General features: G+C 37.0%; 1 protein-coding gene across 2 annotated transcripts in view; it reads left to right on the forward strand.

Annotated features, from left to right (window-relative positions):
• LOC128015272 (disks large-associated protein 4) overlaps positions 1–14,195 on the forward strand; it is a 93,261-nt gene that overhangs the window by 75,060 nt on the left and 4,006 nt on the right. For both annotated transcript variants that reach the window (XM_052598976.1, XM_052598975.1), the window contains 5 exons: positions 9,689–10,071; positions 10,156–10,247; positions 11,004–11,506; positions 11,888–11,979; positions 13,541–13,696. In XM_052598976.1, coding sequence (XP_052454936.1) covers positions 9,689–10,071; positions 10,156–10,247; positions 11,004–11,506; positions 11,888–11,979; positions 13,541–13,696 — 1,226 coding nt within the window. The remainder of the gene's footprint in view (positions 1–9,688; positions 10,072–10,155; positions 10,248–11,003; positions 11,507–11,887; positions 11,980–13,540; positions 13,697–14,195) is intronic.

The following is a 14,195-nucleotide window of genomic DNA, read 5'->3' on the forward strand; positions in this document are numbered from 1 at the left end:
GAATAAAGAGAATAAAACATCCCTGGTGTGTTTCTGTTACAAAAACTAAAAGAATTTCAAGAATTGATGGAATTGCTGTCTGGAGTCCTGTTGATCTAATAATACAATACAAGCTGAAGTTTGATACATGCATTGATGTATGACTCATGCAGTTTTTTTTTTATTATAAACATGACCAGTATTTATAGCAAACTAAATAATTTTCACATATTTCTAATACATTTTTATATAAATATTGAGTTTATTTTTTTATTAATTTCTGTGTACCCACAAACTGTAGCATACAAAAAAAGTTTAAACATCTCCATTTCATGTTGCCCACGATAAAGGAAACACTGAACACACGCCTTTTTGTGACGACTTGCGCCAGCAGCAACTTTAGCAAAGTTGTCACAATGAAATCTTTTAATTTTATAGGTATTTTAGGCAAATTAATAATAAATAAAAAAACAAATATGAAAAATAAAACTGTGACAACTAGCCCCGGTCTCTCCGTGTCATGGACTTTTGCAGAGTGGTGACAGAATCCCCCTGGAGGTTTGATTTAAATTAATTAATGTAAATTAATGAATAAAGCCGTTGATAAAGAAAAATGTTGCATACATTTTTATTATTTTTTTGCTTTATGCAGTATTTGAACAAATTTAGCCAAAAATTATTCTATTTTATTTTGTTGATTTATTTATCTGTTTTACTTTTTTTTATTAAATTTTTTATAATATATAATAATAAATTATAATTTATAATTATTCTGTGTTGCTTGATTTTGTGAAATTAGCTTTTTCTGTTGAATTTACTTTCACACGATTTTATTTTATTTTATTTTATTTTATTTTTGACAAAACAGAAGTATTTTTCTCTGCAAACATCTGAAGCAGAGAGAGATAGATAGAGACCCGCCCACTCTCCATTTCATTCACTGTCCTCAGAAGGGGGCGGGCCTTATATGTGCGTCACACATTGAAGTGGGGCGGATCTATCGGTCTGTTATCCAATCGCGTCCACGCAAAACAAAGACTGACATCTCGCTTGTCCACTAATGATGTCCGACGCGTTGTTTCCTTCAACAATACTCCGCTGCATGTCTCGAAGGCGTTTCCACACGGTTCTTTCTTTCCGCGACGTGGACGCTCCTGTGATGATGGCGATGATGTTGCGTTAATATAAATCTCAGCATATGATCGAAACAGCGACGAGTTGAGCATCATTTCCAGCGCGAGAGCAGGTGAGATTCAGATACTCGTGTTCATGTGATGCGGACCGTCTTTAACGCACGTGCATCATTCACACTCACACACATGCATCAGAATGTGTTCGTCAAGATTTTCATAGTCCAGTGAGTGTATTAACCGCTGTGCATGGTTATAACGATAATAATACGTGTTATTATTAATTAAATCAATCATAATATTTTATTGTGATGGTTTATAAATATTTATTATACAGGCTGATTATTATAGGTCTATTTTTTTTTTTCTAAAGACAATTTATGTATGACACCCTTGTACACCCTTCTTCTCTCTCTCTCTCACACACACACACACACACACACACACACACACCCTATAAATGCAGCTCAATGATCTCAAAACAGTTGTCATGTCAGTTTCCAAGAGGAAGTATCATCTTTAATGTGACTTGTGTAGAGCAGATGAACCTGAGCTCCCTGTCAGACAGAGCCTTCACTGTGTTCGTGATGACAGCATGAGGAGGTTTTACATTACACACACGGTTCTGGTTAAAGGTGTCACTTTGCATTTAATTGCAGTGCACCGTTCTGAAACCGGTTCATTCGTCTGATATTATAAGACTTTTGAGAAAATTCTAGTTCGTGTATCATAGATCTGATGAAGGGGCTTATGTTATTTTATGCATGCTTATATTTCTTCCAGATGTTTTCTGTGAAGATGTAAGAGCCTTATTCTTGTAAGCGCTCCCTTGATGTCTGGCTGCTGTGTAAATGTTTTGTAAAGTGCTTTCGGGAAAAGCTGTGTTAAGCAACAAAAGACACTGAGAGTGAGTTTTGTCTGTGCGGTGGGTTGGAATAACAGCCGGTCAACTCCCAGGATGTTTGTACTGAAACAATGAAACAATGCACCTGTTTTTTCACAATGAGTGACCTGCATCTTTCATGGCACGGAGCTTGACACTGTTTAGGGTCCATGTTTTGAAATAAAAACCCCTCCATTCGTGAAAATCAATAGAAAAGGATGAGATTCCCATGGGCCTTTTTAAAGTCCGCTTCCAAGACTTGGTCCATTTTTCACGGATCTGCTCAATTATTTAACAGTTTCTGTCTAAGCTCTTGTGCTGGAGAGCCTTATGCAGCATTAATGTCACATTTACTTTATGGTTTTTGTAGCTGCAACTTCTGATGTGAATCAACATGACTTTATTGTTGACTCTATGCACACAAAAGCTGCTTGATCTGATTGTTCAGGACTTCAAAACGGTGGAGAATACGAGTGGGATGGTACAAAGATATGATCTCCTCTCATGGCAGTCTGGAGGCCGTTTACACGGCTGCTGTTGCTATAGTTCTTCTCTTTCTGCATTTAAACCTCAGCAGCGTTTAGAGGTCGCTGACGATGCTTTCTTGGAAAGCGTCTCGAAAAACACTGGAAGGAAAATAAGCTCAGTTTAAGAAGCAGTTCACCGCAAAATAAAGATTCGGTCATTGCTTTCTCATCCTCACGACCTTCTAAACGCATATGCTGTGCCTCATGGAATGGGAAAGAATCTTAACCCAACGTTTGAACAAAACAGACAAAAAAAACACCATAAAAGAAGCTTTGTTTTTTGGTGAGGTAATCCTTTAAATGGATTGCTCACCCAAAAACGAAAATTCTGCCATTTACTCAAACCTGTGTGAGTTTAGCAATAGGTGTGAGCAGAGGAAAGGCCTGTGATTAGCTATACAACCTTAGCTAACACACCTGTGTCCTAGAACGCAAAAAGTTTCAGCTCAACATATTCAATGAAATCTAATCAGAAAGTCTCCACACATTGACTTGGAAAGCTTTATCTGCTCAAGATCAATCTAGATGTGTGTGTGAGGTGAGGAAGTGAAATCTTTCTTGTGGTTGAGAGTTTCTACCACGTATCTTTCAGCGACCTGTAGTTTGTTTCCTCGTATTATCAGATGGATGTTTGTGTGTGTTGCTCATCGTATGCAGAGTTCCTCATTCCTGCCGTGCAAAAATGTGGTGCATTTTAGCAGAACAGATGTGAGCCTGCGGATGTATTTTGTCTGGATGGTGCTGACACCTTTTTATCTGACTAAGTGTCACACACTTGAGGTGTGTGTGTGTGTGTGTGTAGTAGATTTAAAAAAAGTCTTGGAAACAGATTCAGGGCAGCAACAGTGAGTTGAAATTGAAATAAACCGCTGTAATCAGTTGAGCTTTAAGATGCATTTATTCTACATCTACAACATATCAGCTACTCGGATCTGCTTGGAGAAAAAATATATTTTCTAAATCACCCAAAATGCAACTGTATTGCACACCAAATATACTGGCCGTTATTGTGTCATGCACCATTTTCATGTTCATTGTCAAATTTACCACATCACATTTTTTTTTATCATGCATTGTGCCAAATAAAATCTTAACTGTGTTCTAATGGTTCTAGTTCATCATGGGAAAGTTCCCATAGTTTGCACATTTCCCACACCAGTGGCCAAATCCATATAATGAGTCAATGCTTACAGATTCCAGCAGCGTTGGTCACAGCGTTGCTCTGATTTAGGGTTCATATTCTAGCAACGGTTCATTGCACTTGAGTAAGCAACTAAAACAATGAGCTTGATTGTCATTTGTGCATTTTGACATCAGTTGCAATAAGTCTACGATAAGATGCTTATTTGTGTTTTTGTTTAGTTTTTTCCTAAAGCTAGCTCTAGAATATGAGGTTCAGCAAAACATAATGAGCTGAACTGCAGCATTACAGTTATAATGTTTGATCTAGTTTCGTTGTTCAGTATACTTAAAAAAAATATAAATGCATAGTTTGCATTGAAAAAAAAGACAAAGCTTTGGCTTTAGAAATTATTAATCCCAAAAGATGCTACATTAGCAGCGGTTTCTCATTCCCACAATGCATCTGCCATATTGGAAAGGTCAAGAAAAAGTGCAATACAGTACCAGAAAAGGGCAACAATAACAATAGCAGAACCCATTTTGGTGCTTAAAAACCATGCTTTGAAAATCTTATATGCGTCCTTAATGGTGTTATAAATAGCCTTTTTAATGATGGTTTATTTTCATATCTTGATTTTATTTGCATATTATTTATTAATATTGTTTTTACCCCTCTATATGCCTTGTGTTACAGTATCTTGAAGCATCTCTGGGGTTTTACATAAAAACACAAACGGCATTTAGTGTCAGTTAGGGACTTTTATTTTTTTAATGATGTGATATCGTAACAAAAATAACAGTGGTCTACACAGTAATTAGCAGAATGCATTAATAAATGAGCTCCAGAAAATCAGGAATGAGGTGCTTTGAAAGTTATAGATTTGAAAACCAAAAACGGCAGGAATAAAGAACCATAAACTGTGACGCAAAGAAGCATTTTCAGCATTAAAGGGCACTTTGGGATGCTGTGCTTCTAAATAAGAAACAATATTTAAATGTTTTTTTTTTTAAGTGTTTCAGATTTGGCTTGCCTTAAATGTCACATATTTCTGGATATTGAAAGTGGATGCAAAATCAAGTGAGAATTCATGAAGCACTCTAGTAAAATAATATAATATGGTGAAGATCTTGACATCATAACCAAACCTGCATTTGAGGTCACATGACTGTCCCAAACATGCCCTCTTTAACAATAGGCTCTGTTTAGAGCTGGAATGTGCTGCACAGGAATTCTGCAGCATGTATGTCACAGACGTGACCGGGATGTTTGGGTGATGATGTCACAGAGGTGTTTTGTCTTCTGGTGCCATGCAACAGTGAGCAGCACCTGTGAATCACATCAGATTCACGCTCTGCCTTCACTTCGACAGGATTTATGTAATGACGAGGTGACTAATATGAGCTGGTCACATCCTCAGACTCGTTTCTATGGCAGTGTTCATCATAACACGAAAATGAGTCATCACTGGTGACAGCGGAGCACTCGATCGCTCATCAATACACGTCTTTATGCTCTCGGTAAATACTGAATGCATGCATCGGCTGATATGATAATGTTGAGGTCGATCCCAAATTCACACAGAATCTAAAAATAAATGATCATGCTTCAATTTAAAAACCAAAAGATGAAAACAATTACAAAATTAGGTTTAGGTAGAAAGCTCGACACCTATTTCCAGTAGACAGACATTTATTCATTCATTCATTATTTTTCATTTGCATGTATTATCATGATAATTATGCTTCATTTCCTCCCCAAAATTCTTCAGTAATACACTCAGATTTTTTGCAATTGTAATTATTCTCAATGTTTGTTAATGTTTAAGTGAGGGAGGTCAAGTTTTTTTCTTAATTTTTTGTATCTTTTCTTTACTTCATTTATTAAAATTTCTATTAATTTTTTTTTTTTTTATATAAAATTATTATATTTTGTATTTATATATATATACATATATATATACATTATATATACATATATAATATAGATATAGATTTATATAGATATAGATATGGTTTATATATATATATATATATATATATATATATATATATATATATATATATATATATATATTCATATAAAATTAATAGATTTTTTTTTTATTTGATTTTTAATGAAATTATTTTATTTTAAAGGGGGGGTGAAATGCTCGTTTTCACTCAATCTCCTGTTAATCTTGAGTACCTATAGAGTAGTACTGCGTCCTTCATAACTCCAAAAAGTCTTTAGTTTTATTATATTCATAAGAGAAAGATAGTCTGTACCGATTTTTCCCGGAAAAACAAGAGTGCCTGGAGGCGTGACGTGTGGGCGGAGCTAAAGAATCATGAGCACCAGTAGGCTTTTGAGTTGAGAGCGTTTGGAAGCTGTGACATTACCGTGAGGGAAAACCCATCATCCAAAACAAACCATGGCTAACAGTCAGATTCAGCCGTTTATTTATGATCCAGAATCAGATCCAGAGGCTGAAACTGAACGAGAGCAGCAGCAGCAACGACTCGCTCCGAGCGGGGCTCGAACCCGGGTCTCCGATGGGAGGCGGACGCACTAACAAGGAGGCAGAGATATTTGAAGCAGTTTTACTCACCGCCTGCGGTTCCAACACACGATCGTGACCCTTTTTCGTTGGGATTGCATCATCCTTAAGTAATAAACGATGTCCAAATCTGGCCTCAAACTGGACCTTGTTTGTAAAACAAGCATCTTCGAAATGCAGGGAACAAACAAAAACACTTGCACAACTCCGTTGATGCTCTGTAAAAATAAACTCCATCCACTGGTCCCTTAATGCTGTTTCTCTTTTGGTAATCTGTGCAGGGTTGTCTTGCCCTGGCAACCAAAAACACACTTCTTTTGTGACATTTGGCGCCGCTCTCGCTCTGATCAGTGAAGTCTGTTGTGCTCTCAGTGCTCTGCTATACGGGAGCGTGCTCTTCCGGCAGAAGTGCCTCAGGACCCATATAAGGAAATTCCGCTCCATCTAACGTCACACAGAGCCATACTCGAAAAAAACTTTCCGAAACTTGTGACAAACCGGAAGGAGTATTTTTGGAACAGAAATACTCCTTCAAACGTACAACTTAATTTTTGAAACTTTGTCCATGTTTAGCATGGGAATCCAACTCTTTAACAGTGTAAAAAACTCAGTATGCATGAAATAGCATTTCACCCCCCTTTAAATGTTCAACATACCGGTATTTATTTCTAGTCAGCAACTTTGACATGACGCAGCATAAGAGGAGTTCGTCATGGCTAACAGGATCAATCTGCACTTCCCGACTGAAAGCATCATCACAGAGAGCTTTCCATCCAAAGTTTAAAGTGATTTCTACTTGAGCTACTTAAGGAAAGTAGTGCTTTGCTTCTAGAATAAGGTTTTGAGTGGAGTTTGGCACTCAGAAATGATCACTAACAAGTTATTAACATTCCCTCATGGCTCGCTCACTAAATGTCTTGTTTCATTCACAATGCATTTCATTCACGCAAAGCAAGACTGTGCTCTTCAGAAGCCCGGGATTTCTAGCCTAATGAATGATTAATGCAGAAGCGTAGAGAGTCTTTCCACAGGCGATCTCGGATGCTGACTCAGACATGACACTACATTACAGCTGCATCTCATGCACATTTCATAATGACCCTCTTACTGTTGAATTCCAGCCATTTAAACCTTTCTGAACGGCTCTTTCAGACAATCTGGAGGATTATTTGAGATCATATGGCCACACCTGAATGATAAAGTCATGATTAGTCACTGGATCGCTCGCTCGCACACACACACACACACACACCGCACCAGTGTTGACTCAGCTGATGTCACAAACGCTTCGCTCGTTGTGTAATTGTACTATTCATGTTGTGAAAAGAGGTTTATGTTGCTTAAACCTTAGAAAATGTATCCTTCACAATAAAAATGCGTAATTTGAGACTGAAACAGGACATTTTTTAAATTGGTTTCATTTAGGAAAAGTTTTGAGAATGTTATGCTGGATCTTCTGTCCTTTTTTGTATCTTGTGACTCCGTTAATGATCTTGACATTGTTTAGGAGCCTACAGTTTTGTTTATTTTTTTCACCCAGCATGCAGTTTAAACATAGATATGGCTCTGACGCCCAGATTTACCACACACACACACACACACACACACACACACACACACAGGATTCTTGTGGGCTTGTGATGTTTGCCATCGTTTCCGTCTGCCAGCTCCACCCGAGTGCTGAGACACACCCGCTGGGTTATATTGGGAAAAACGAAATCTTGCTTCCTAATCTACTTTTCTAATAAACCAACCATAGTATATGCCTAGCCTAATCCAGTTTATTTCTCTCTCGGTCTTGATTGAAATCCAGTAACCCATTAAAAGCTGCATATACAAACTAGTCTGTGAAAAGATAAATGAATGAGGTCAAATACTCTTATGCAGCGACTCAAATGTTTGCAGATGTTTTGGTGTGGGTGTGCATCTTTTGCACCGGACGTTAATATTTAAACTAATGGCATTCAGACGTTTTAGTGTGGCTTTGTAGTCCAGCTGAGAGTAAGTGCTTTTGTTAAAAGTATATAATTATTATGATTATGATTATAATTATTATTGTTGTCGATATTGTTGTTGTTGGGGGGGCGGGGGTGAACAGCCTTTGATTTTGCTCATCAGTCTTGGCCTTTGCAGTTTTGTATGTCAGAGTCAGCTTTAATATTCAATTTTATAAATAAATGCAATAATAAAAATTAAACATATATTCTAATAATATATTTTCTTTACATCACTTTTTATCAATTTAACACATCCTTGCTGAATAAAAGTATTGATTTTCTTAAAAAAAAAAAAAAAATTACTGACCCCAAATTACTGACCAGTAGTGTATATTGTTTTTACAAAATATTTATATTTTAAAAACATAGCTTCTTTTTTTTTTTTTTTTTTTTTTTACTTTTTATTCATCAAAGTATCCTAAAAAAAGTGTCACATGTTTTGAAAAAATATTAAGCAGCAGAACTGTGTTCAACTTTGATAATGAATCATCATATTAGAATGATTTCTAAAGGATCATGTGATAATGATCCTAAAAATTCAGCTTTGCATCACAGAAATAAATGATAATTTAAAGTATAATACATTTTAAAACAATTATTTTAAGTTGTAAAAATATTTCACAATATTACTGTTTTTCTGTATTTTTGATCAAATAAATGAGGCTTGATGAGCAGAAGAAACTTCTTTCAAAAACATTAAAAATAGCAATGTTTCCACACTTTTGGTCTGTACTGTATATATACAGTGAATTTAATTATAGTTGTAAGCTTTTGTTACTAGTTAATAATTATTGAATCTTTTATGGCAGCAACTTTCTCATTTTGAAGCAATAAATGCATAGCTTCAATATTTGTTATCATTTAGATTGCACACATAGACATTATTTTAATATAATTATATAATATAATATTATATATATATATATATATATATATATATATATATATATATATATATATATATATATATATATATTATTGCAGTTGTTTTACGATAATCATAATTTATATTATTTATTCATTGTTGATTATTTTTGTCAAATAGGGCTGTACATAAATATGTTGAAAAAATATGCACATTTATGCAAAATTACAGAAACTTTTACAGCAATTGATTTGAAAGCATCAAAACTGAAGATGTAAATTATTTTGTGATCATTTAGATTTTTTTTTATTAGTTAAGATTTAATTATTAAGCATTTAAAATATTATTTAAAACTTTATTTTAAGGTGTCCTTGTTACAGTGTAATTATGCATTTAAGAACTGAGTAATATTAATTAACTACATGTACATACTATATGGTTATGTTTAGGGTTTGGCTTAGGGTTTCTTGCATGTAATTATGCATAATTAATTGTTATTATAATAGTAAGTACGTGTGTGTGTGTGTGTGTGTGTGTGTGTGTGTGTGTGTACTTGCATGCATACAAACACATCTACCATCAAAGTGAATTTTGAGTGTCTGTTAATGTCAGTCTCATCATCGCTCTAAAGTTGAATGTTTTTGGCAGTCTCCACATGCATGACCTCCTGTAAGAGGGTGGCTCCGCCTCCTGTTCCCCCTCGAACCACCTCCAAACCCTTCATCTCCGTCACCGTGCAGAGCAGCACCGAGTCTGCACAGGACAGCTACCCCGACAACCTCGACCGCAAGAACGAGGTCAACAGCCAATCAGGACGCAGCAACTCCTCCGACAGCCTCGACAGCCTGCCCAAAGGGTCACGACCCCCTGTAGCGCCGCCCCGTGAGCCCCAGATCCCGGCGGCCGTGGTCATCTCTCCCAACCCGCTCCGAGACTCCCATCATGAGCAGGTGAAGGGGGAGGCGCTCCCTGCAGACGAACGTCCTGTAGACCCCGTCCCGAGACGGAAACTCTCCTCCATTGGGATTCAAGTGAGTTTAGTCCGTCACACACTCCAGTATCAAAGAATCTGAATCACTGAATCTTAATAAATGGTATTTCACTGCTGTTTGTAGGTCGACTGTATTCAGGAATTACAGGCCAAGGTAGAGACGCCACCATTGGCCAGATTCCAGTCGATCGGAGTTCAAGTGGAGGACGGCTGGACGTGAGTTTGTTCCACTTCCTGTTTCTCGCTCACTGTACGATAAAACCTGAGTCTTTTTCAGCAGCAAAGAAAATAATACTTTTTTTCCACCAAGGAAGCATTCAGTTGACCTGACGTGACAGTAAAGACATTAAAAATTAAATTATTATATTCCTATTATAATATAATTATACAAAAGTTTTCCATTTCAAATAAATGCCACTCTTTTGAAACTTAAATCATAATAGCAGCTTTGCCATCACTGAAATAAATTACATTTTAAAATATATACAAATAAGTAAAACAAAATATATTTTAAATTGTAGTAATATTTCACAGTGTTACTGACTGTATTTTAATTAAATAAATAAATTATTATATATTTTTTTATTTTATCTGACCGATTCCATACTTTTAAACAATTAAACGATTTGGAGCAATACTAAAATAACATTTTTATAATTGCATATCAAATGTTTTTATTATTGTTACATTGCACTAAATGATCAAACGTTAATTGAATCATTTTGAATATTTGTTGTCAAGTTTAAAAAATGTTATATTAATGAATTTTGATGTGGCACTCTTAGTGTAGACTGCAAACATTAATGCTGTACCCAGCTTGATTAAACACAGTCTCTGTGAATCTGATGTCAGCTCATGTCTGTGAAGACGGCAGAAGCACGTTTTCATGCTTCTGCTCAAATATAGAGTTGGACACGTACTTGATCTGATTTTGAAGTGACCTCATTTGACTAATAACTGTGTGTGTGTTAGTTTCAGCCGCTCCAGTAGTATGGCCTCTCGTCAAGAGACGGACTCAGACACACAAGACCTCTCGCTCACATCCCTGACGTTCCCGTCCAACTCCAAACACACCGAGAAGAAAGTCATGGTCAACAGCGGCAGCCAATCGGTGGACTCGCCTCCGCAGCTCTCCCTTAACAACGGTAACCATGACAATGATGTGGCGGTGACGACCAGCGGCCCCTCCCGACAGATCCTGACCAATCGCTCCACCACACAGAGCAGCTCCTCGTCCTTCTCCGAGAGTCTGGATCCGGCCCTCGACCCGTCCTCCCTCCCGCCGCCCGACCCCTGGCTGGAGAGCGGGAACGGGACGGGGAGCGGGGGCCCTGCCCAGCCGCTGACGGGGGCCACAGCGTGCCGGCGGGACGGTCACTGGTTCCTGAAGCTCCTGCAGGCCGAGACGGGACGGATGGAGGGATGGTGCAGTCAGATGGAGAAAGAGACGAGCGAGCACCAGCTCTCAGAGGAGGGTAAGATCGCATGTGTGCACCTAAGGTTTATTAGAGATCTGTTGAGAGAGAAAACAGTGTTGTTATTAAATCTAAATCTAATAAAAATGGTTTTAGTTGTCTGAAATAAAAGATCAAATAAAATATATACATATATGGTTTATTGGTTTAGTTCAGTAGCTTTCCTCGGGTCTTTCTGCCAGTGCTTACAGATCTCTCTCTCTCATTCTCTCTCTCTCTCTCTCTCTCTCTCTGTCTCTCTCTCATTCTCTCTCTCTCTCTCTCTGTCTCTCTCTCATTCTCTCTCTCTCTCTCTCTCTCTCTCTCTCTCTCTCTCTGTCTCTCTGTCATTCTCTCTCTCTCATTCTCTCTCTCTCTCTCTCTCTCTCTCTCTCTGTCTAGTTTTGGGGAAGGTTCGTAGCGCGGTGGGCTGTGCTCAGCTGCTCATGTCGCAGAAGTTCCAGCAGTTCAGAGGTCTGTGTGAACAGAATCTGGTAGGTCAATCCCAGCAACGACAGAAGAAACATGGCACCTCTCATTCGACACACATCCACCCGTTTTGTTTTTGTACTTAAGCTGCGTTTCCACCGCTGGAACTTTACCCAGGTACTAGGAACTTTGAGCTGGTAAACAAGGATCTAAATAAAGTTCCGGGTAAAAAAAACGCCCATTCAGAAAGTCCCTGCTGGCGAGGTGGTACTTTTTCAAAGTTCCGGAACTTTCGGGGGCGGGACTTGAGCGCTAAACATCCTGATTGGTTGAGTTCAACCACCATTAATTCGGATCATTTTCAAAATATTACTGTTATTGTGTCATGAAATGTAATTTTAAAAGTATTTCAGGCGATAATTTGTTTGTTTAAAACTCAAATCTGTGGTTTATTTATAAAGACAGCGCCTATTTAAAAATGTGTTTCACCGATCTCAGAGACGGTGAGCTCCACACTATCAGCGGGAGCTCAGTGATCATCTATCCGCCGAGAAGCAGCCCTCACCTCGGATAGACCTTCTGATATGTGCCGCTGACTCTGATTAAACATAAAATATCATTTGTTTTGGATAAATCTAACATGTAATCTTTGGTCTGTATTCAATTTATCTATATGTGAAAATGAAAATAAAAAGAGTCAATTGATATAACATTTATTTTCATTGTAATGGCTGTATATATAATGTTACATCACACTCCTGAGTCGAATGAGCAAAGTCTGAACTACAGAGGATGCACGTCCAAAATGTGCTTACTTTGTATTGAGAAATGCGCACAGACCTACTATTTGCCTAATCTTCCCGGTACTTTAGACCGCGGTGGAAACGCAGAAAGCAACAGGTCTGAGGGGGAAATAGTTCCTGGTGCAATTGTTTCGGTGGAAACGTGGCATTAATGAAACATAACATTGTTTCTACAGGTTTTAAAACACCTTATTTTTCCACAAATTAATACCTTAAAAGACCTTAAATTTGAGCAGGATGTCTTGCAGTGAATGTTGCACATGTGTTTTTGTTTTCCAGTACAAAAATTGAAACACCTTAAATCAAGCATTTACTTGAGATGCTAAATTAAGATATGAAGTCTTGTTTTTTTTTTGTTTTTTTTTGGGAAATTGAACAAAGTAAAGAGAGTTTATCCTAAGCGTATTAAAACCATTTCCTTTTGAATTAAGTTGATATGTCTATTGGCAAATATTTGATCTTTTTATCCTGAATTCACTTTAAAGTCTTAAATTTACCTCCATAAAACTGGCAGAATCAGAGTGTCTTACCAGAATGATTTATATTCAGTGTTTCATGTACTGAGACAGAAGTACACAGCATACTGAGCAGAATAAACGTGTGCATATTATTCATTAAACTACTCTTATTTGGTCATTTAAAAAAACAATAAACATTCTTCAAAATATGTTTAATGATGCTCTTTGAAAGGCCTGTATCTCGGTCTCAAATATAGCATGTATTCTGACTGAAGTTCAGCATTATAAATCAAGAGCAGCACATCTAGGAGCAGCAGAGATGTGTCGCCCTCTTGTGACAGCTCTTTATTTTTCCATCTGTTCAGAATGTGAACGCAAACCCCAGACCCACGGCTCAAGATCTGGCCGGGTTTTGGGATCTTCTTCAGCTGTCAATAGAAGACATCAGCCTCAAGTTTGACGAGCTTTATCATCTCAAATCAAACGAGTGGAAGCTGGAAGGAGACTCGCCGGAGAAGCAGGTGCACACACAACTAATGAAACATCAGCAGGAATATATTAAATGCCATTGATGCGCATGTTACATTCTGATTTGCAAATGTAGATATTCATATTCAGAATGGTATTTATATAATTTTATAGTATTTTGAATTAGCTTTTATATTTTTATATTTTTAAGTACTTTTGTCATTTTTATTTAATTTATTATTTGTATTTCTATTTAGTTTTAGTTTAGTTAAAAGTTGGGAATGAGAAGTTTTTATGATGTTCTTCGGCTCACCAAAGCTGCATTTATTTGACTAAAAATACAGGAAAAACAGCAATATTGTGAAATATTATTATAATTTAATATAAAATTTTTCTATGTGAATATCTGTTAAACTGTAATTTATTTCTGTGATGCACAGTTGTATTTTCAGCATCATTCCTCCAGTCTTCAGTGTCACATGATCTTCAGAAATCAGAATAATATACTGATTTGTTGCCTAATTATCGTCAGTTTTTTTTTCCGTTAGCTGC

The sequence above is a fragment of the Carassius gibelio genome, chromosome A6 (assembly GCF_023724105.1).
Source record: "Carassius gibelio isolate Cgi1373 ecotype wild population from Czech Republic chromosome A6, carGib1.2-hapl.c, whole genome shotgun sequence".
NCBI lineage: Eukaryota > Metazoa > Chordata > Actinopteri > Cypriniformes > Cyprinidae > Carassius > Carassius gibelio.